We start from the raw sequence: 22,251 nt of genomic DNA, 5'->3' as shown, positions 1-22,251 counted from the left end.
ATAAAAAAACTCAAGAGTGCTAGCACGCGAGCTAGCAGCCTACAAAACCCAGGAGAAAGTCATGAGCAGATCCTCTCAAAGCTCCGCCACATGGAGAAAGAAAAAGAACCTCAACTCTCTCCAGCTGCCCCCCATCCTCCTCCTGCCCTCCCCTGCCTAGAATAGTAAAAGCGGAGGAGTTCACATGGCCCTGCCACTCAACAGAGAGTGTGTGTGTGTGTGTGTGTGTGTGTGTGAGAGCCCTAGTTAGGCTAGAGTTTGTAAGGGGTCAGCACATGGTCCAGCGGTAGCCAATCACAGCGTAGGACAGCAGCAGTGGTCCCTCCTTCCTCACATCCCTCCACTCATCTCCCTTCCAGCTTCAAGTCTCATCCTGGCCGCTGCAGCACCGCCGGCCTCCTGTACTGTGGGTGAAGCACCAGGACAAAGACTGGCCGTGCTGGCGACCAGCTGACTTCAGAACCTTCATAGACGATCCATCGATGAAACCATAATCAAACCCAAAGCAGCGTAGCGCCACTGCTGAGCGGCAAGGTAGAACTCCTACCTGGTAATAGATGACGTAGAACCCAGGATCCAGAGCTGCGTGTGTTGATGGCACCAGTAGATCAGCTGGATTCTGGTGTGATGTCATGTGACACAGGCTGGTGGGCAACTGTGGGCGGGGGGGGGGGGGGCGGGGGGTTATGATTGTTGCTGACGTTGATGCACGGCATTGACATTCAACAGTTATGGAAAAAACATCTGCCAACCAAAGTTCCTTTCAATATAATTTAGTAGCTCTGAGCTTTGCATATCATCTCATTCCATTTCTCATCCGCTCATCTTCAGTCTGACACCGACAGTCATCAGGACTACATTTCCCAACCTCCTCTGCAGTTTCAACAGTTATCCTGAACGGTCAGACACCTTTAAGGCCAGTAAACTGGTATCCATGTCCTCTTCTTCCTGACTGCATTTTCATTTGTTTATGCTTCTGTTTTGTTCACTTGTGACCTCCTAAATTTAAAACTTACGACTGCCAAACTTCCCACTCCAGGAAAAAAAGGTTTCTCTCTTCCAAACAGCATTTTCTTTGCCCTTCATGTTTTTTTATTTCCACGCTTTGCCATGGGAACGTCTTCAGACCCGAGCTGCTTCAGCTGCTGGCTTCAACCAGTGACAACTCATTTTCCTACGAATGTAAAAACTATTAATTAACCCGTGTTACAAACTTTGAGAAGCTGTCCAGCGAACAGCACCGGCTGAGCTCGTCCCGGAGGCTCTGGTCTGCCGTTTGCCGGTTAACGTTAGCCGTGACGTTAACTCGCTCTAAAAATGCCAGCCGCCGGCGTGACTCCAACTGACGCTCGTAAAGTCGACCCGCGGCAACTACACAGGGTCGGTGTCAGCAGTTTTGGTGAACTTTGGTCCTCACCTGTCTGTGTCACCTCCTTCCTGGGCGGACTTTCCTTATTTCCCTCCTCTCCTTGCGGTTTGGGGTGAACTCCGTCCGAACCTAACGCAAACGCTTTAGTTGCTATGGAAACCGTGCGTCCACCCACAACGCGGAAGGCGTCAACTACGTCACTCGGGAGAAGCCGTAAACGTCCCCGCGATGTGACACAGCTTTCAGAGAAGTACGGGGGCTCGGAGAGGACAAGAGCGATTGGCAAACAATGAATCTTTCTCAACTAGAACTACAACAACATCTTCGAATAACAAAAATAAACATGCAACAAATAAAGTGAAACTTCCTGGTTGCCAGTGATCACCTGATAGTTCCTGGTGTGCAGGTGGAAGTTTAATTCCATATCATAAAACTGAAAATAAGACATGGCCGGTGAATGCTAAAGCTAATAGATGTCGCTATGACAGAAGCAGAGAAAGGCCACGCTTGCAGTTCTTTAATTACGATCTTGTCTTGTGATAACAGGATAAATTAATCCTTTTTAACAAGATATTTGCAGCTTCCAGGCTTCAATCTGAAACAGGAAATTAGCTCTGATCAGGGCCCTGCAGCAACGGCATCAACAGGAATTGCATGTACGGCCTTTCATGGCTTCTGTACACCGTTAATCTTCCCCCTCCAACTCTTCTCCTTTTCATTTATTATGATTATTATTACCAGAATAGAAAATAGAAGTTGTGATGTGTGTTTTATACAACACAAAGCTGAAGAAGCTTTTTTATGGAAGTAAAAGAGTCTTTGGACTGTGGAGGAAGCTGGAGTACCAGAGAGAACCCAGCAGGAACAGGGAGAACATGGAGACTCACCCAGAAAGACCCCGTGCTGCAGCCGGGGCTCCACCCACAACCTTCTTGCTGGGGGGCCACGGTGATGACGTTTAACGTTTAATAAATTCCGAACGTTAAACTGGAGGCTCAAAATCCATTTTTTCCATCCTGACTTTTTGTCTGTGTTGCAGTCGGACTTGTGGAGCCATTGTTGGACCACTTAAACTTTTTTAAAAAGCTAAATGGTGTAAATGTTTCGACGGTTGAGAGCAAACTGTTCTTGAACAATGTTTGGCTGCTCTGAGATCATTTAAAGAAAAAAGTTGGATTTCCAAAAGCACGTTTTTATTTCATTGTTTCCCTTTGCTTAGTGGGAAAAGATACAAGTAGAGAAAAATGTCATAACATTCAGAAACAAAAGATTTGAATGAGGTTTAAATTAACATGTTAAAATGTTACCAAGAAAACCCTCAAACTTGATTCGGCTCCCTCATTGAGGCAAACGTCGAGGTAAATAGGTGTGGTAAATTGGCGGCGGCGGCGGGCTCAGGAGTACAGGCTCCAGTAGATGGTGTTGAACAGCAGGTAGGACAGCGGGAACGCCACGCGCGAGTACGAGTCGATCATGTAGCTGTTGCTGACCAGCAGGTCCACGTTCTCACGGACCGACCGCTGGCGGCGCAGTCGAGTGCCCTCTGAGGGGCGGAGGTCCTGCAGTGGTGTTGGTGTGGTGAGGGGGTCAGAGGTCAGGGTGGGCGTCATCCGGGGAAACGGAGTCAGCTCAATGTCGTTGTCATGGAAACAGCCGTCAAAAGCCATCGCCTGACTGGCGTTGAAGGTGGACGGGAGCTGGAGGACAGAGATGGAGACGGACGTAGCAGGCATGGAGGGAACGATGCACTTCCTCCCTCACAATTAATGATTGATTATTGCCTGATAATTATTAGTCACAATCAGATGGAGCAGCAGAGCGACACCTCACACAGACTCCCGCTCATTAACCGCCACTGCAACTCTAAGTTGAGGGGCGATGGCGCCCTCTAGTGCTCTCAGGTTTCTATCGAATGGTGATGACGTCCAGGTGTTCAAGTAGAGCCACTGGCGTCTGCTTAGACCCTTGCAGTGCCCCGTTCAGCCCCTAGAGGGCGGCACTGGCTGCCACATCCCTTCTCACCTTCCCCCGCTTCATCTTCCTCATCTCCTCCAGGGTGGTGCAGTAGTTCACCGCCGCGTACTCGATCACGGAAAGGAAGACAAACAGGAAGCTGGTCCACAGGTAGATGTCCACCGCTTTCACATAGGACACCTGGGCAACACAGACACACACACACACACACACACACATGCAGGTGACAAATACTGCACATGCTTGCCACTGTAATTTATGTCATTAAACAATAATATATCATCATTTAACATAGGTGAAAATATATTTTCTCAAAGAAAATACGACTCGTACTAGTACTAGTACTAGTACTAGTACTAGTACGATCGTCTTACATGTTCATTAGTGACTTGAATAACTTTATATACTATATATCGTTTATTATTATTCTTTATTTCTTCTGTTTTTAGATTTACAACAGCAGTCCTGGGGGTGGGGGTGGGGGGGGCAGGTTCCTGCTGCTTGTTGACCGACAAACAAAATACCTTGTTTGGGGTTATCAGGTCAAACCAAGGTCCTGAAATGAAGGACAAGTGATAAAGGAAAAAAATCCTCCTGGTGGAATCTTTCCACCTCACAGGTTTGACCTTTGACCTTGCTGTCAGGTCCCTCATCACCAACCACACGCGACAAACAGAGTAGTTACCTGCGGCATGGAAGAGGACACCCCTGTGATGATGGTGGACATGGTGAGGACGGTGGTGATACCTGCAGGAGGGACATGAGTGTCACATCACAGCACGCTACTTTTCACACGCAACGTGACCCTTGACCTTTGGTGGCTCCTGTCTTAGTAAACAACCTTCCCAGAACCCTCTGAGAGCGTCCCAGCTGGGGTAAAGGACTTGGATTGTTCCAGAACAGCCCCAGACAGCCGGGATGTGTGAGAATGTTCCCTCTGTCCTGTAGGAAGTTCCTGTCATGACGCTGGAAGTTGTGCAAATGTTGTGGGGAGGTGATGTAACAGTGAATAACGTTCCCCTGCCGTGGAACCGCCTGGAACCTTCTGCTAATGTGGTGTACAGTAAAGAAATAGAGGGAACGTTCTAGAGCAATGATCCTCTCAACTTCTTCCAAGTAACATCTCCTTTAATGAACGGTGGAAACGTTACAAGGCATCATCCTTTCCACTGTTCTCAGAACCTTCTGGGGACATAAAGAGTTCTAAACAGAACTTTTTTCTATGACGTCTAGAGAACCACATGTGAAGGCTTTCTTAACTTCCCAAAAGTCCTTGAAATGTTGCAATGTAACCAAAAACAAAACACCAAAAAAAAGAACGTTCTTAGGAGAGAACTTTGAACTACAAGACTTTTAGAACAGAGAGAACGTCATGCGAAGCGTTCCTCTACGTGGGTCTTGTTTATTGTGCTTGTTTGTCTTAAAATTCCTCTGTGGTTCATTTTAAGGACATCGAAAAAGGGATAATTGTGTGTGAGTGTGTGTGTGAGTGTTACCCAGAGAGACACGAGCAGGAACGGCCCGTCGGTCGATCCAGAAGGAGACCCAGGACAGAACCACCATCAGCATGGTGGGGAAGTACGTCTGCAGCATGAAGAAGAAGATGTGTCTCCGCAGGATGAAGTTGATGAACAGACGATTGTACCAACCTGACGGAGACAAGACACACTGAGGATGTTTAGTCCCCTGCATCATACACACACGCACCCCCCCCCCACACACACACACACACACACACACACACACCTGTGCTGCTGTAGAACGCCAGGCCACTGGATGGGTGGAAGTGCTCAATGAAGAACTGAGACAAGACAATCTCGTCTGTCCTCAGAGAGTCGTTCCCATTTTTCCAGTAAAGCATCAGGTCATTTTCATTGTATGCATCTGTAGAGAGAGAAAGAGAGAGAGAGGGAGAGAGACAGACAGACAGACAGAGAGAGAGAGAGACAGTCAGAGAGAGACAGAGACAGACAGAGAAAGAGAGAGAGACAGACAGACAGACAGAGAAAGAGAGAGACAGAGAGAGAGGCAGAGAGAGACAGAGACAGACAAGGAGAGAGCGAGAGAGAGAGACAGACAGAGAGAGACAGAGAAAGAGAGACACAGAGAGAGCGACAGAGAGAGAGCGACAGAGAGTGAGAGACGGAGCGAGAGGCAGAGCGAGAGGCAGAGAGAGAGACATAGAGACAGAGAGAGACATGTTCAGTGTCGCAGACAACAGGAAAGGTGGAGTGTCTCAGGAGAATTTTTGTGTGTGTTTGAGAGAGTATGAGTGTGTGTGTGTGTGTGTGTGTGTGTTGGGTCATGTGGTAGTTTGGTAGAACTGCAGCAGTGTGAGCTGCTCAGTGCAGATGTGGAACCACTGTATCAAATCTGTGGTTCAGTTTCAGAACCTTTTGTGTTCTGATGTCAGGTGGTAGTGGTTTCTAAGAAAATAGTGGAGTTAAACGGGTGTGTGTTTGTGTGTGCATGCACGTGTGTGTCTTCTGTTTGTGTGTGTGTGTGTGTCTCACAGCTCTCCAGCTCCAATGAGCAGTTCTGAGTGTCCAGAGGGAAACTGCTGAAATCCATCGAGCAGAGCGCTGTCACCGTGACCCTGCAACACACACACACACACACACACTTTTTACAGCTGTCACAACAATCGTACTTATGCAGCAGACAACATCCATCATGTCCTGGAGAGACCTTTCTTACTGTTGCTGCGGAAACCAGAGCCAGACCTCCGTCTCAACCAGGACACGAGGAATATCCCACATTTCTGTCTCGAGTTTCACAATCATGTCTGCAGGTCACGAATAAATGAACGTGTTGTTGTTGTGTAGTTGTGTGACGATATTTGCATCCTACTGAGCTGCAGTTCCAGGAAAATCCATGAATTCTCCCCAGTGAGTCGGTCTCCACAACACTAGGTGGCGCTCTGCCCCCTGACGGCTGCTGACGGTTTTCATTTTATTTATTTATTTTAGTTTTTTTTAACAAAACTTAATTCTTGAAAACCCAATGACTCAGTGAGCTGAGATGGCGTCAGGTTTGTCTCTGGGACTGGAGCTCAGGAAGCTCGCTGCCACCGAGGACGCGATCCCTGTTGAGACGCCTCCCGTTTGGAAGCGTCCCAGTCGCCCCGGCTTCTCCTCCAGCTACCCTTGTGACTGTCAACAGTTTTAAGAGGGAACTTTCCCAGTTTTACTGATGAAACTTTATAGCAGCTCGTAAAGCCTGTGTGTTGATGCAGGAGCAGGACGTGATGGATGGAGGACTGAGTCCCAGCCTGATGGACACATTTAGCACCTCGTTATGCTGCTGCTGTCATTCTTGTCCTGGCAACATTCGAATGTGACCATCAGAAGACAATAGGCAGGGTATTTATCACTGCTAAGGTGCCGCCGTCCTGTACCTGACGCTGTAGAGGATGTTCCCATCGGGGTAGACCCGCAGCATGATGTTCTCCATGGTAGTGTCGTGGATGAAGGAGCGTTTGGAGTGGACAAAGAACACATCAGGAACCCAGATCTTCTTCACCAGTCGTGAATCGAACGTCCTGCTCTGGTTGGTTCGAGACGGGAAAGACAGACGTTCGTCTTTCCAGTAGTGACGCAGGTACAGAGTCATGGTGAAATCCTACCACACAGACAGACCATGAACACATCAGCGTTCCTAGATAAAGGGTGGAACGACCACGTGAAGAACAACATTCTACCGCAGGTGTCGTCTCTGCATGAAGTAGCAGGTTCACTACGTCTGCAGTAATGAGCCGTAGCTGTGGACCACGAGGTGACTGTAGGACTTCTGTAACATGTCATGTGACTGCTTCATCCCTCTGGTCATAACTGGCCACTAGGGGGCTTTAAAGGTCTGCCTCGCTCACCATGTTGACCTCTGAGATGCTGTCGATGCTCTCCACCTGCACGTCGATGCCCACAGGTATGGCTGCTCCTACAACAACGGACCAACAGCACTTGTTACATTCGTCAAACACCAGAATGCCGTTATGGAACTGTGGTAAGTGATCTCTCATCTGCAGTTCCTCCCCGGTTCCCCAGGGGGCCTCGCAGAAGGAGTGAAGCAGTGCTCACGTTCTTATTCGCAGAATAATGCCAGATTAGAACGTCATGAAGTCAAGATTTGCAGACATCAGTCAATTCAATGACTATCTTAATGTCCTATCAACCATCAAACCGTTACATCAACCTTTGTTATAATTCTCCATAAATCCCAGCGTCATGTTTACTGGTGCCAGCGTCCTCTGTCCTCACCGCCAGCTGCCTGCAGCCTTCCGTCCACATCTGTTTCTCCCCCCTGCATCTGCCTCATTAGCAGATTAAGCTTGTTTAACCGCTAAAACTGAACAACCTGATTGGTGCACACAAACACACCAGAAATATCAAAACAGCACAAACCACCCCCCCACACACACCCCCCCACCCCCGAAAACAAGCTCCAATTACAGCTGGTCACTCGCTGTTTGCTGCCCGGCCTCCACAAAGCAATCATGACTGGACAGACTGGAGGGGTTTCAGGACAATCATCCACGCGACCGTGTTTGCTGCTCCTGCTCTGTTGAAATCATGCACTCGGCTAATTTTAGGACTTAAAACTCATTCCTCCACCGCAAGCTTCAGGATATTCCTATTGTCCCGAACTCATAAACACTTGTAGTATGTAGTACTCTGTGTTTATAGATAAACAGTGAGAGGAATGCACCTCTTGGAACGTTCACTCAAGCGGTTAACAAGTGGCGCAAATGGGGAAAAACATCAAACTTAAACACGCAAAAAGCGAGTTTAAAGTGCTACTTCATCTAGGAAGAGTATCTCGTCTTTCAAGTACTCACTGATAGGAGTTGTTGTTGACGTTTTTCCCTCCTGCATCACTACTTTGTGACTCCAGAATGCAGAAAGAGCCAGCCATGTATATTTAGCTGGAAGCTAATGGAGACCACCTCTGAGTAGTGAGTGGCATTGCAAGTTAGCGCACGCAGTTCATCTGGAAATGTTTCTGTACGTTTTTACCCCAAATCAAAGAGTTTGTGGATTACTGATCATACGTCTGGATTAAGGAGACCTGGATTACACCAGAAGACGACCTGGAGAGTTTGTCAGCGGAGTTTACCTGCTGTTAGCCGTCAGTCTCATTAGCTTCAAGCTTAACACCTGTGGCTGGATCTTTCTGCACTCTGGGGTCACCAATGAAGGAGGGGAAAAGAACACATCTTTGTGACACTTATTTGTGTGTACTTGAAAGGCAGAACCCAGCGTTTGGTTGAAGTATCACTTTAAGGACTCCTATGTTCTACGTTCATGTCTGGGACGCCGTGGTTTCCCAGTCACCTCCGTCTGATTGTGGTTGACCATTCCTGTTTCGGCCCTCAAGGACAACAAGGGAAAAAAAGTTATTTAAAGTGTATGTTTTTTAAAATTTTGTTCCTCAAAGTAAAGCAGGTTAATTCCTCTTGAATGTCTGCAGGTCTTTATTTAGTGAAGTTTATCTCAGGGTGACTCGTCCAACCACCAGCAGGCCAGACGCAGCACTCAGCATCGCTATGACGACCAGCGTTGTTGGTGGGAAAAGCTGAGGCAGTCTCTCTCTCTCTCTCTCTCTCTCGCTCTCACTCACTCACCCTGGGAGAATATGTATCTTTAAACTGAAGCAAATAGGTTTAACTGTTCTAAAGTCTAAAGTAGGGCTGTAATCTCCCAGTCGACTGGTCGGTTTACTAGTCGATACGTTCTGGTTCGACCAAAATTCTGATTGGTCAATTTTTTGCCACGTTAATTTGATCAGGAGCAAAGTACCAAAGCACCCCTGTTTCTCAGATAACAATCTATCTTTGAACGCCCCCCTTGTTTTTGCTATTTTGGACTCCCCCGACCTGCTAAAGACAGACAGACTGAAGAGGACCAGAAGGCCCACGTCTGGTGGTTTGATGGATGTCTTTTTAATTTTGACGGTTTCATTCCAAGTCAGTCCTCGTCCACCGCGTCAAAGACGTCTGCAGCGTGGCAGCATTTCATGAAAACAGAAAAAGGAAAAAAAGTCGAATGCAAAGTTTGCCAGCACCAGTTTTCATGTCACAGCTCCACCACAAACACGGCGTGTCCCCTAGAAACGGTGAGCTAACGTGTCCACCTCAGGTTGCCCGTCAGTTTTGAGTACATGAACACATCAGAATTGATATTTCAGTGTTTTAGTCCAATAATTGTTTTGTTTTAATGGTAAAAATTCTTACCGTGGACTTGCCTTTTGTGTTTCAGAGTAAAGTTTTAAGTTAAAGTCTATTTGTGTCTCAGCGATGCTGAGCTCCTGTGTTCAGTCTGGCTCTGTCAGGACCAACGATGGTCGCTCAGTTGTTCTAACCTGACACAAACAATCGTCTCAATGTTCCTCAGCAGGTTTGAGCTGGTAGTTGACAGAAGAGTTTTCATGTGTAAAATTAGTCGATTTTTAGTCAAAATTTGAGGGCTTCAGTTGAACAAGAATTTCTTTGGCTGATTGCAGTCCTAGTCTAAAGTTCAACACGTTCTGTTCAAGGAACGCCACTCCACATCGGGGGGTTCCCACACTTCCCCCTTGAATGGCTGAAGCTCAGACTGAAAAACAAGTTCTCATCACTTCCAGTTAGACAACAATTTTAAAAATATTTTTCACTTCTCTTATCTATCTATCTATCTATCATCCCTCCATCCATCCATTCATCCCTCCATCCATTCATCCCTCCGTCCATCCATCCATTCATCCATCCATCTATCCATTCATCCATCCATCTATCTATCCATCCCCTCATCCATCCATCCATTCATCCCTCCATCCATTCATCCATCCATCCCTCTATCATCCCTCCATCCCTCCCTCCCTCCATCCATTCATCCCTCCATTCATCCATCCATCAATCCATTCATCCATCCCTCTATCTATCCATCCCCTCATCCCTCCATCCATCCATCTATCTATCCCTCCCTCCCTCCCTCCCTCCCTCCCTCCCTCTTTCCATCCATCCATCCATCCATCCCTCCATCCCTCCAGGTCTAATCTGTACGTGGTATCTTTGCTGCTTTTCCCCTCCTCTCCTTCCTTCCCTCCAGGAGGGAATCTTCCCCAGTGACCTGAAGGGGGAGCGCTGGTATCGTAGCGTCTGGAGGGTCGGTGGCTCGTTCAAGTAATTCAGATCAATTCCAAGTATTTGTTTTCTCGGAGATGGTGACGTGGTTGTCTTAGTAAAGTTTGTGGGGATTCATTAAAGTTTATAAAAGTCTTTTCCCAGAATGAGCTCATGACACACAAAAGAAATTTGCCAGAAATGTCTCATATTTCTGGACCCCGATGAGGAAATGGTTTTGATGGCGGCCTCCTCGACTCATTCTGGATCTGGTCACAGGCAGGGAAAGCTGCGACTTCCCTCCATGTCCATGTCAAATTATAGTCGTCAGAAATGCCACAGGACTGCGGGACAGACAGTGGTTCTTTTGTTGTCCCCACCCTGAGTGTCAGGCTGGACCACAGATACACGCAGGATGCCAGCCAAACAAAGTGTGCAGTGGAAAGTAAGACGTCATGTTGCAAAAAAACCCAAACAAACCCCAAAACAAACTCAGTCTCTAAAGGTACAAATGTGGCTGATAGGCCGAGAGGTGCAGCAGCCCGGTGGGACGAGGCTCCCACTGAGGCTCGCGCTTGGTGTCAGATTTCTACTGGAAACAAATCCACTCAGAGAAGCGCTGTCGATGATTGCTGGAGGTCGATCCCCCTCTCCGAGTGCTGAGAGAATGAAAGGAACAAACTGTCGTCTGAAGAGGAATGACAGCATTGTCCTTTGTTTGGACATAAAAGGTCTGTTTACTCCTGATGAAAAGACCTCAGGTGGGTGAATGAGTGTCCAGCACTCACACCCGAAACCAGTTTGTCCTCCCCATCAATCAAGCGGGAATATTTCCTCGACTCAAACGCACATCCACGTCTCGCCGCAGCGGGAGAACCACGCCCCTCACCGGTGGAGAGGCTAAACGCGTCTGGCTCATGATTGTCATTAAAGTCAGAAATCTGGTCGTTATTCTGAGATGATAAATTGCAACTGTGAGAGCAAATATTTCTCAACATGAAAACCTAAAGATCTTTCAGGGGCAGCGGCAGAGGTGGCGCGGACAAATGAGGAGCAGGAGTGGAAGGAGAGGAGGAGAGAAGGACGAGTGTGAGCGCTTGTCCTCACCAGGCTTCCATTCGCTGTCTCCTTCACATGCGTCATTTGTCGCTCTGGATCAAGTACTTGCTGAAAAGTGTGTGTGTGTGTGTGTGTGTGAGTGAGTGTGTTCTGTGTGCTGTGCGTTTGATAGTGATGATCTTCATTTCGGACGTCAGCTTGTTTGCCACCCCTCCATCTGCTCCAGACCTGGAATATAATCCAGATTAATACACGCGACCCCCCCCCCCCAACTCACACAATGCCTACACGCACACTGAGGCACTCATTATAATGCAAAAATACACACAAAGAAACAAACACACACACAATCCCATTTGAGCACACAGAGTCCTACTGTGGTTCAAATGCATTAATGCGCGCGCGCACACACACACACACACACACACACACACACACACATGCGTGCTGCCACACAATGGCATAATCTGGGTCAGCGTTTTGGATTGACACATCCGTTGTCTGGGTGACCCAGTGCCCATCGTCACATCATCAGGCCATCAGAGCTCGTTGTAGGATGAGGAGTGATGTGTGTGTGAGTGAGTGAGTGAGTGAGTGAGAGAGTGAGAGAGGGAGAGAGAGACAGACACACCTCCAAAGCCTGGTCTCATGGCGAAGTCGTGCTCCTCGATCCTCAGCAGCTGCTCGCTTTTTATCAGAAGTGTTTTTGTGCTGTCCTGCTTCTTCAGCTTGTAATCTATTCGCCTGAGAGGAGGAAACACACACACACACACACACACACACACACACACACACACACACACACACACACGATTAATTGGTCTGTTCAGGATTGGAGGGTTTAATTCGACAAAATGAACAAAACTCAGTATTCCACTGCTGCATTCCCTCAGCAACCTCAGCCTGATCCGAGCGTCCACAAGCTCACAAACGTGGACACGTGTTTGCCATCTCGCACTAAACACATTTTATTACAATCCAAACCAAACAACAGGACACCTGTGGACAGGTAAAACCAGCTGAGAACAAATTTGGTGATAAGCTATTAATACTTCATTTCCCATGAGTCCTTAAAGGCCCTTTCACGCTGGACTCCTACACGCTTCCTCCATCACGCGGCGTCATCGGCTGCTTCCTCTCACCTGACAGAGAGGGGATCCACCTGGAGGATCACACCCTCCCCTCCACTTCCCACCCAACCAGAGGTGGCGCTAGAGCAGCATTCAGGACATGACATGGCCAGTTGTGTCCAACACACACTCAGACAAGCCAGAGGCAACGCCAGCGGCCGCTGTGTCGCCAGGTAACACTCACCGCAATGAGGACACGCTCCCACATCATTGGCTGATATCAGCTACCAGTTCTGGTGATGTCAGAGAAAACTTTTACTAACCCTCCGATGACATTAATCGTTTAAAGTAGCGTTCCTATAAATCTTAACACGACTAACGATTTTAAGGTCGATATTCTGAGGATGTCTCTGAGAAGAAGAGTATTTGAGAAGCTTCCTCATCTGTTGCTTCAACAAACATTCTGGGATGTTTTTAGAGAATTTGTTCTCCTTTTAGGAAGAAGATCCTGAGAACAAGTTCAACATGATGAACCTGACTTTCCCTCCAGAACAATCAGAACTTCCATTCTAGGAACGGTGACCAAGTACCTCCAGATATTTAGACACTTTCCTGTAAGCGTGACTGAGCCCGTCCAGACCACAGCAGCTGATATCCTGGAGCTCCTGCTGGGCAGCCTTCAGCTGCGGGGACAGGTTTTAATCAGAAGGCAGGAAAAACCAAGAAAACACCCAAAATACGTCTTAAAATAAATCCTTTGCTACGGATGCAACTTCCCCGGTGAAGACCTTAACTGCGGGATGGAGGAGGAGGAGGAGGGAGTCAGGTGGAGGATGCTGGGAATCTGACGTGACGCTCGTGAGGCAGCTCTTTCCAGAATGTCATAGCAAAGCAAAAGAGGTCAAACTACACCCGTACACATCCTCCTGTCAACACTGTTAGCATGTTTCTCCTCAAGCAACATAAAATAAGCTCACAGTTTACGGTTGCAACGCCTGTGGAGGGCTATATACGTCTGACGCTCGGCCATGGAACCCCTCTGAGACGACATTCAGGATGTCGAGGGTGTAATTACTGCCGGCTGACTCTGCTGCACTACGTGTGTGCGTGTGTGAGTGTGCATGTGTGTGTGTGTGTGTGTATGTGTGTGTGTGTAAGCGCGTGTGTTTTGTAGGGCAGGTAAGCACACGCTCACGTGCGCTACACAGGTGAGCACACAGCGGTGAAAGTGATAAAAGCTGTTTGAGATTTTCTCTGCTGACGGATTAAAAACCTCTTTGAAAGTCATGCACCTTAACACAAACTAACAAGGACACACACACACACACACACACACACACACACACTGTGAGGTCAGAAATGCATTTGAGCCAAATCCCTATAATCCCTTAAATTAACCCTGAATTAAACACTACAATCCCCCAAAAACAAACGTTTCCCTGATCTCAGCCCTCAGGCTAATTCCATGAAATCAACTCTAAAAAAAAAAAGAACGCGTTAAGCAGATTTACGTGGAGGCCAAGAAAGGCCTTCCAGCTTTTTAATGCTGCTCTGTCGTGCTAAGGGGGCATTACCTTGACATTGTGCTGTATTTTGTGACAAGTTCAATAATCCCGTCGTGGTGGGATATCGGTACGAGAAAATCTTGTGTGGATGAGATTACACAAGACTGTGTGTTTTGCTGCTTCTGACTTGTGATCGTGACATAATAACGAGTTATTATGTCACGATCACCGGCTAACAAAGCCTGGTGTCGCGTCACAACGGGTTCGGCTGTTCAGATATCAGGAAATGCCATCAGTTGTTGCATGTACGCCTGTCTCTGCTACATGCAACACTTACTAGACAGAAATATTGACTTCATCCATCCACTCAGATGAGACTGATGTTATTTGCCAGCAGCGCTCGCAGTCGCCGTGACCTGAGGAACATGCAGCTGCAGTGGCCAGCGTTAACCTGCCTCCTGAGTCTGCCACTGGCGTGTTAGTCAGACTTTCATGCAAGGACCATCGCTGAAGGCTGCATCTTTTAGAATACACTAAATCCACAGGAAGAGCGGTACGGGTCGGTTCCAGCTGAGGCTGGTGAGCGTTCTCACTCTGCGTCTCACGTCATCTGTGTTCGTTCTGAGGAAAACCTCGAAGAACAAAAACTCCCGGCTGGACCCCGAGAAGCAGAAGATGACGGGAACTTCCTGAAGTCACTTACAAGTGACAGTTCAGTTTATTGTGGCTATTTTTAACGCTCTCCAGTGTGAGGAACACAGGCTTTTCTTTCAAGCCCAGATCAAGTATCAAGTTTCACACCCTCTCTCCAAATATAGCAGCTATGCTAATTACCCCACTTATGTCTTTAGCTCAGTTTAATGTTCGCCAGCAGGAGGGCACAGGAGACGGGATGAACCTCAGCCACCACAGCAATGCCAGCACTGGAAACCAGAATATTTGATGAGCACCAATCTAGTCTTGCTAACGTCCCTCGATGCTAATAGCAGGCAAACACAGCAGAGCTAATAGTTCATCTCCTTTCAAGTACGCTAATGTAGGTTGTGGTGGTGGTGGTGTGTAACCAGCTGGACCGCTCTCTGCTCCCTTCATGCCCCCCACAGAGATAAATTAACTTTTCTGAATCTGAATCTAAGCTCACAAAGGCGTTTTTCCCTCCCTCATCACTTCTTTGTGACTCCAGAATGCAGAAAGCGCCAGCCACGTCTACACCACCTGAAGCTAATGGGGCCTGACAGCGACTCATCCGTTTACAAGATCTCAAGCTATTTTTTGACTTCCCATATCCAAGTATTTGTGGATTATTGATAGTACGACTGGATTAAGAAGATGTGGATTATAGCAGACGACGACCTGGAGAGTTGGTAAAGAGACGTTTTTGGACAGTTTAGCTGTTGTTAGCCGTCAGTCTCCCTTAGCCTCAAGCTAAACATGAGTGGCTGGATCTTTCTGCATCCTGGAGTCACAAAGAAGTAACAAAGGTGGGAAAAACATCTGAGTGAGTTCGTGAAATGCCAAACCCCATTGTAGAGACGTACGAGACGCGTTCTGAGGTGTCACTGCTTTATCGCCATCATCCAGCGACCTTTACTTTGACATCACAAATGTGGCATTTTGCGGCTCTTTTGTTTGTTTGTTTGAAATTTTGCGTGAATTTTTCAAAGCTAAAAGTTATGATAAATGGTGCAGGTGTGCTGCTCCTGCTGCTCGCCGTGCTTTTGTAGCTGCAGCATCTCAGTGGCAACACCCACCCTGCAGTTATGGATGATATTAATGCGCCAGACAAGCATCCAAACTCCCAAAGCCTGACATACATTTGTTGTTCCTCGGTTTTCTAGGCCACGTAACATCGCGCACAACCTGAGTGATTTGTGGTCACAGCACATAACTTGAAAAGTCTATCTCAAGGACATCAGTTAAATCAAGGTTATATCCAGGGGTCAAAGACAAAAAATAAAACTCTCCTTGATTTGCGTTTGTGGCTCCTTAGAAACAGAGGCTCATGGGTATTGTAGTGCTAATCACTCCCTGACCTTTCCTTTTTAAATCAGAGCCTCAGGTGTGTTGGTGCGTCTCACCCTCCGAACTTGAACTTGCTGTTTTCTCCCAGGAAGACCTCCTTGTGCTTCCTACGTCCAGACCTGCGATCGCCGGACACCACGGAGACAAGGCTGGCCACGGCGAGGGCCACACAAGTCAGCACGTCCGGCTTCATGTTTCACAGGTTTTCCCGCCACAGCATCCCCCCCCCCCCAGCGCTTCACTCCCGACCAGCTCCACGTCTCTGCAGTCCACCGTCCTGCTGACTAATGCTGGCGGTTTTGGTCAAACATCCCACGGCGGCTGGACATTCCCTCAGCCGGAGAGCTCCAGAGCAAGACTTCCAGGCACATCTCGGGACGTTCCCTCTGTCATTCATGGAGCTCTGCATGGACGCAGGGTCTCCTCGGTCTCCTGCTGGAACGTCTCTGGGAATCTCTGGTCCCTCCCTCCAACTTCAATCACTCCTCCTCTCCTACACTCTGTTTTATCTCTGGATTGTTCTCTCTCTGATTAAAATCGATATGAATCTATTCCTCCCGGCGATAGAGGAATGACACTAATTCCACGCTAATCCTCTTATCTCCAGCCCCTGCAATCTTTCACTAACCTACAAACACACACTCACACACCCATCAGTAATCAGGATTTTCTCAGCAGCACAATGAAAAATCAGGCACCTGGTATGTGATTGTGTGAGGTGAGCACGTCCCTACGCGTGTGCGGACGTGTGTGTGCGTGTGTGTAGAGGGGCTTTTGTATGAGAAAATGAATCACAGGTTTGGAAGCAGCTCAAACAAAAAAAGGTCGTCAAAATTGTCTGTGATTTAATCTGAGCGACCTAATCCAGTGTTACCTGCCGTCTCAGGTTACACACACACACACATGCATAAATGCATACAAGATACACACACCAAGTAGCCTACAAGCCATACCGCTGCTGTGACAATGATTCTGAAGATCATCATGATCCTGCAGATCATCCTGATACTGGAGAACATCCTGATCCCGGAGAACATCCTGATCCCGGAGAACATCCTGATCCCGGAGAACAACATCCTGATCCCGGAGAACAACATCCTGATCCCGGAGAACATTCCCAGGATGACGCCTGATGGCTCCAATTTTGAGTTCTTTAAATATTTGTGGGGGAAAGAATCAAGGTCAGTTTAACAGAACCTTCAAGAATCAAGGTCAGTTTAACAGAACCTTCAAGAATCAAGGTCAGTTTAACAGAACCTTCAAGAATCAAGGTCAGTTTAACAGAACCTTCAAGAATCAAGGTCAGTTTAACAGAACCTTCAAGAATCAAGGTCAGTTTAACAGAAACTTCAAGAATCAAGGTCAGTTTAACAGAACCTTTAAGAATCAAGGTCAGTTTAACAGAACCTTCAAGAATCAAGGTCAGTTTAACAGAACCTTCAAGAATCAAGGTCAGTTTAACAGAACCTTGAAGAATCAAGGTCAGTTTAACAGAACCTTGAAGAATCAAGATCAGTTTAACAGAACCTTGAAGAATCAAGGTCAGTTTAACAGAACCTTGAAGAATCAAGGTCAGTTTAACAGAACCTTCAAGAATCAAGGTCAGTTTAACAGAACCTTCAAGAATCAAGGTCAGTTTAACAGAACCTTCAAGAATCAAGGTCAGTTTAACAGAACCTTCAAGAATCAAGGTCAGTTTAACAGAACCTTTAAGAATCAAGGTCAGTTTAACAGAACCTTGAAGAATCAAGATCAGTTTAACAGAACCTTGAAGAATCAAGGTCAGTTTAACAGAACCTTGAAGAATCAAGGTCAGTTTAACAGAACCTTGAAGAATCAAGGTCAGTTTAACAGAACCTTGAAGAATCAAGGTCAGTTTAACAGAACCTTTAAGAATCAAGATCAGTTTAACAGAACCTTCAAGAATCAAGGTCAGTTTAACAGAACCTTTCAGATGCTCTGGGAACATGGAGGAAGTATTTCAGAGGAATGTTAGCCCTTGAGGGAGCATCGCGTGTTCTCTTGAACGAGTGTAAACAAACTCCTCTGGTGTAAAGGACGTCCTCACGTCCCAGGATGTTGGTTGATAGTCAGAATCTTGGTGCCCTAAAGGTTCCTTTGATGTCACAGCAAGGCTTTGAGAACATAACAAAGAGATCTAGAGGGAAGATCGCATGTTGTCTTGACCCAACTTTCTTATGCAGAACCATATGGGGACAACTCTTAGCATCCAAACCTCCCTGTGGTAACGTGAAGTAACCACACTAAAACTAAAATGAAACGTTCTCCTAAACTCAGGACTACAGGAGCTGTAGAACTAATGAGGTGGTTCTTGCACAATTGTGGAAGGTTCATAGTGAACCTTACGCACAGTCCCCAGAACGCTCTCCTTCTACCTGGCTGAGAACCTGCTCTTTATACACCACAACACATGCAAAGAAATCATAACCTGTATGTTTGTGCAGGGTTCCACTGGCCGAGGATTTCTGTGCAAGTTCTTTCGCTAAATAAGTAAAATTATTGGCCAAAGGAACCCGAATAAAGCTGCTGGGGGGGAACGTGTGAACGGGGAGTTCAGACTTAAGTTGTCAGGTCCCCATCAGCAGGACTGAAGTCAGCTCAACCTTCTACTTGTCCTTTACGACGTATATTTGGGGTGCAGTGCGGGGACGCCGAGTTCTCCTGCTGATTTAGAAAATTAAGTTAAATGAAGCTTTTTGAGCTTCAAGTTGGGCCTGAATCAGTTTTTTTACTTACACTTCTAGCGTCGTCTCATCCTTTGTCACTGTAACGTCACTGGTCAAGAAGTTTAGTGAGCGAGCGTGAGTGAGTACAAGCAGCAGATCTTTCCAGAGTGAACTAAGAGTGAGCACAACCCTCCAGCGCAAGGAGAGATGAAACAGCTGCTGAACCTGACACTGACTCAACACCCGCGGGACGTCACGGTGCTCAGAGATGACGAGCGCCGAACAGGAAGTCTCCTGCTGGTGCGCCACTCATTCACCCCCAAGCCCACGATGAAAGTCCTGATAAATGACATGAAAAGCTTCAATTCTGATTGTAAATGGAAATATAAAACAGGACAAATAGGAACTGAGATCAAACCCCCAAACCCCTCCGACTCTCTGGTTTCAGCAACTTAGCAAGTTGAAGTGAGAAAACACCCAAAGATCTGTAGAATGAGTAGACGTCTTCACTTATGAGGACATTTTCATCGCTGTGGGACGTCTCAGTGAATCCAGTCAAGCCAGGGCCACATAGAGGCAGACGGCCACCCCCACCCAACACACCACACCGCCGCGACACCCACCACTTCCCCACCCCCACCCACCAGACCGCCACTCCCACACACCAGATCACCGCTCACATCCACCTTTACCATTGAGGTCATGTGACTTCCTACAGTTCCCATACATGGATCTAGGTTGTGTTCGCCACTTGTATTTCTCAGACAGACCAGAGGGGAAACTTGTTTACCTAAACAACCAGGAAACCGTTCATCTTCCCATCATCAAAGTCTTTCTTTAATAAAACTGTGAAGCCACGATTATCGCAGCTATGATTATTCAGTAGTAGTAGTAGTAGTAGTAGTAGTAGTAATAGCAGAAGAAACACTGCGAGTACCATGAAACCACAGTATTTTATGAGATGGTTACGGACCATAAAAATCTCTGTCGTCGCTGACCTTTAAGCTGAGGAAGCATGAGATGGTCCTGATTGAATTCTGCAATGAGGAACCAAAGACATGCACAGAGATCGAGCAGTCCTAGAAAGTAACTAAGTACTTTTACTCAGCTACTGTACTTAACTACATCGTCACGGTATCTTTACTTGAGTATTTGTATCTGAAGGGTATTTTTGCTCCACTTCATTTACCCAAATCCATCAGTTACTTGTTACTTTGAAGAAAAAGATTTAGTGTAGACAATGTGATGAAAACATGTCCATTGGTGTCTGTGCGTGTGGCACTCGACACTCCCAAACTATACTCAGATACTTCTAGTACTATTTACTATCTTTAATAGTACTATTTTATCTGGGTATTTCTACCACATGTTGCTTGCGTGTGTGTCGTCTTGTCAAGTGTTTGACAAACAATTCATAGCACGGAGAACACAGCGTGTTCTGAAAGAGCTTTGCGCTGTGTAAACAAACCCATCTGACATTTGATGGGACGGCAGGGGCAACACTCCGGAGGGTCCTGTGAGCGCTGCTGTCAATCACAGCCAAACTCCACCCATTCAGAGGGTGTGTGAGCGAGCGTCCCCTGGCCGCGCTGCCTCGTGTGTGTGTGTCTACTCTCTAAATAACCTGTTGATCCAGTCAGGCTGACACTCGGAGGAGGAGGCAGCAGCAGCAGCAGCTCCACTCTTCCTCTTTTCAGCTGCTGATTCCTTTTCCTTCAAGGTGGAGTTCATCTCATTCTGAGTCACTGCTTTCACATTTCCTCAGCTTTCACACAGATTTGCCAGCCAGTCAGCGAGCGACGCCTCCCTCCACACACACACTCCGGCACCACAGGTCTATAAAGGGTTCTTGTGGCTCTTCAGGGAAGCTCTTTGGAACTGCAGCTGATGTCCAGGAGTCTGCTTGTATGTGAGTATCTCCTATGTGGAGTCCTTCCTCTTACAACTGCCATGCCACGAATCTGTGAATCACTAACAGAGGGCTGTATCAACATAAAGCTACACAAATGTTGTACTCATTCATGAGTGCACTCAGCTTGTCAATGAGTTTATGGTCTCGTAAAAGAGATCAAAGGTTTTCACACAAATAAATGGTTATTAATTAAATGTGCCAAATCAAACACATAGAAAAAGTGAAACTGTTCATCGCCGTAAAAATGATACTTTTAAATATTAACCCAGGTTAAAAAATTGAAGTTTTATCACAAGGTTTGCCTTTCTTTTCTCCATCCTGTCACATTTGACTGTGAGGAATATTAAAAAGTGAATATGACTCAGTTTTGACTCAGCAAAGTGAAGAATTCCTGGACCAACATGCAGATCCCGTTCCACGTGATGGCTTCCTCCTGGGTCAAGTCTGTTCTTCACTACAACAGACGACGATCCCACCTGCTGATCCACATCTCCTGCTCACGTTAAAGATCAGGTTCTGCCTTTAAAGAATTGATATCATTAATGAACTCAGAATGAAAAGTTTTGTGTTTCACATTAGTGAGAGAAGCCCTGGGTCCACGTCCCGGTCGTCCTGGGACAAAAAAAAAGGGGGAAATCTTTTTGTGGAATCCCGCTAAAACTCACACGGATCGATAAAAACACAGCAAGTCATTGCTGGTCTCTGTTTAACATCGAGAATGAGCAAAGAAGAGCTCTGATTCTGTCCTCAATAGAAGAAAATGTCTTCTTTGGCCAGCCTTTGAAAACTGCAACTAAACTGGAAGTGCATTCAGATGAGCAAATAACAATGAAACCTCCCAGAAACGTTCCTTTTTCTCATCTTGTTCCTGGTTCTCTGTGAATGGAACGTGATGTGAAGTTGAGGAAAGACGCAGCAGGCCTGCACCTGAGGAGAGAACGTTAATAATTACAGGGCTAGCCTGCATGTCGGGGCTGCTCGGTCCCACCGACAGGTTCCTGCTCCCATTGTTGTGCTGCTGTTGACACTTTTAGTCCCAGTTTGTCAATCAACACATGAAAAGCATTCGCGTCTGACAGCAGGCAGGAAAGCGTCTCCCTGCATGTTTTTTCATTACTTGTTGCTGGTGCATTTATTTGTAAAGCTAAACACATTTCTCACAACTTTTGTCTTTTTTTGGGGGGGGGTTGGGTCCACTGTTCGTTCTAGAGTGGATTTTTTTTTACTTGATCGTTCTCTGAGATTGTATCTGAGCCTCTGCGACACCTTGGTGTGCAGGACGAACGTCTGCACCTGCTTTTTGCCCTGGTAACCATCAGGAATGATCTGGAGTGAGTCCAAGCGCCGGCCTCCTCCTGCAGCCAGCGGGAAGACATCAGGCGTAAATCAGGGATAAGGGACTCCCGCTGAACTCTATAAGACTCAGAGACGATTGTCCGCCCCTCTAACGCAACGTAAACACTCCAGGACTCGAACAATGACGGCGGCTGCGCGCCTCCTGCCTGCATATGTCAGCGTGTCATCGCCATCCTCATCATGAATCTTCGCCACTCCATA

General features: G+C 47.0%; 1 protein-coding gene across 4 annotated transcripts in view; it reads right to left on the bottom strand.

Moving 5' to 3' along the window:
- Nucleotides 1–2,560: 2,560 nt before the first annotated feature.
- The window catches only part of LOC147241321 (gamma-aminobutyric acid receptor subunit rho-3), a 30,560-nt gene continuing 10,869 nt past the window's right edge, over nucleotides 2,561–22,251 (bottom strand). The window contains exons 3-12 of one of the 4 annotated variants that reach the window (XM_086191909.1): nucleotides 20,407–21,214; nucleotides 12,130–12,242; nucleotides 7,212–7,279; nucleotides 6,741–6,964; nucleotides 5,857–5,939; nucleotides 5,090–5,227; nucleotides 4,840–4,992; nucleotides 4,029–4,090; nucleotides 3,392–3,523; nucleotides 2,561–3,066 (exon numbers count right to left, since the gene is read on the bottom strand). In XM_086191909.1, the coding sequence (XP_086048035.1) occupies nucleotides 2,764–3,066; nucleotides 3,392–3,523; nucleotides 4,029–4,090; nucleotides 4,840–4,992; nucleotides 5,090–5,227; nucleotides 5,857–5,939; nucleotides 6,741–6,964; nucleotides 7,212–7,279; nucleotides 12,130–12,242; nucleotides 20,407–20,513 (1,383 nt within the window). In that variant the 5' untranslated portion in view covers nucleotides 20,514–21,214 and the 3' untranslated portion in view covers nucleotides 2,561–2,763. Of the gene's footprint in view, nucleotides 3,067–3,391; nucleotides 3,524–4,028; nucleotides 4,091–4,839; nucleotides 4,993–5,089; nucleotides 5,228–5,856; nucleotides 5,940–6,740; nucleotides 6,965–7,211; nucleotides 7,280–12,129; nucleotides 12,243–16,151; nucleotides 16,308–17,048; nucleotides 17,229–20,406; nucleotides 21,215–22,251 lie in introns of those variants that run through there. The other 3 variants (XM_086191911.1, XM_086191908.1, XM_086191910.1) reach the window with 3 other exon arrangements.

Source organism: Aulostomus chinensis, chromosome 21 (genome assembly GCF_037954235.1).
Source record: "Aulostomus chinensis isolate RoL2024-O1b breed Wild chromosome 21, RoL_Achi_v1.0, whole genome shotgun sequence".
NCBI lineage: Eukaryota > Metazoa > Chordata > Actinopteri > Syngnathiformes > Aulostomidae > Aulostomus > Aulostomus chinensis.
Note: the sequence above shows the minus strand (reverse complement) of the source record. Positions and strands in the feature narration are given on the sequence as shown.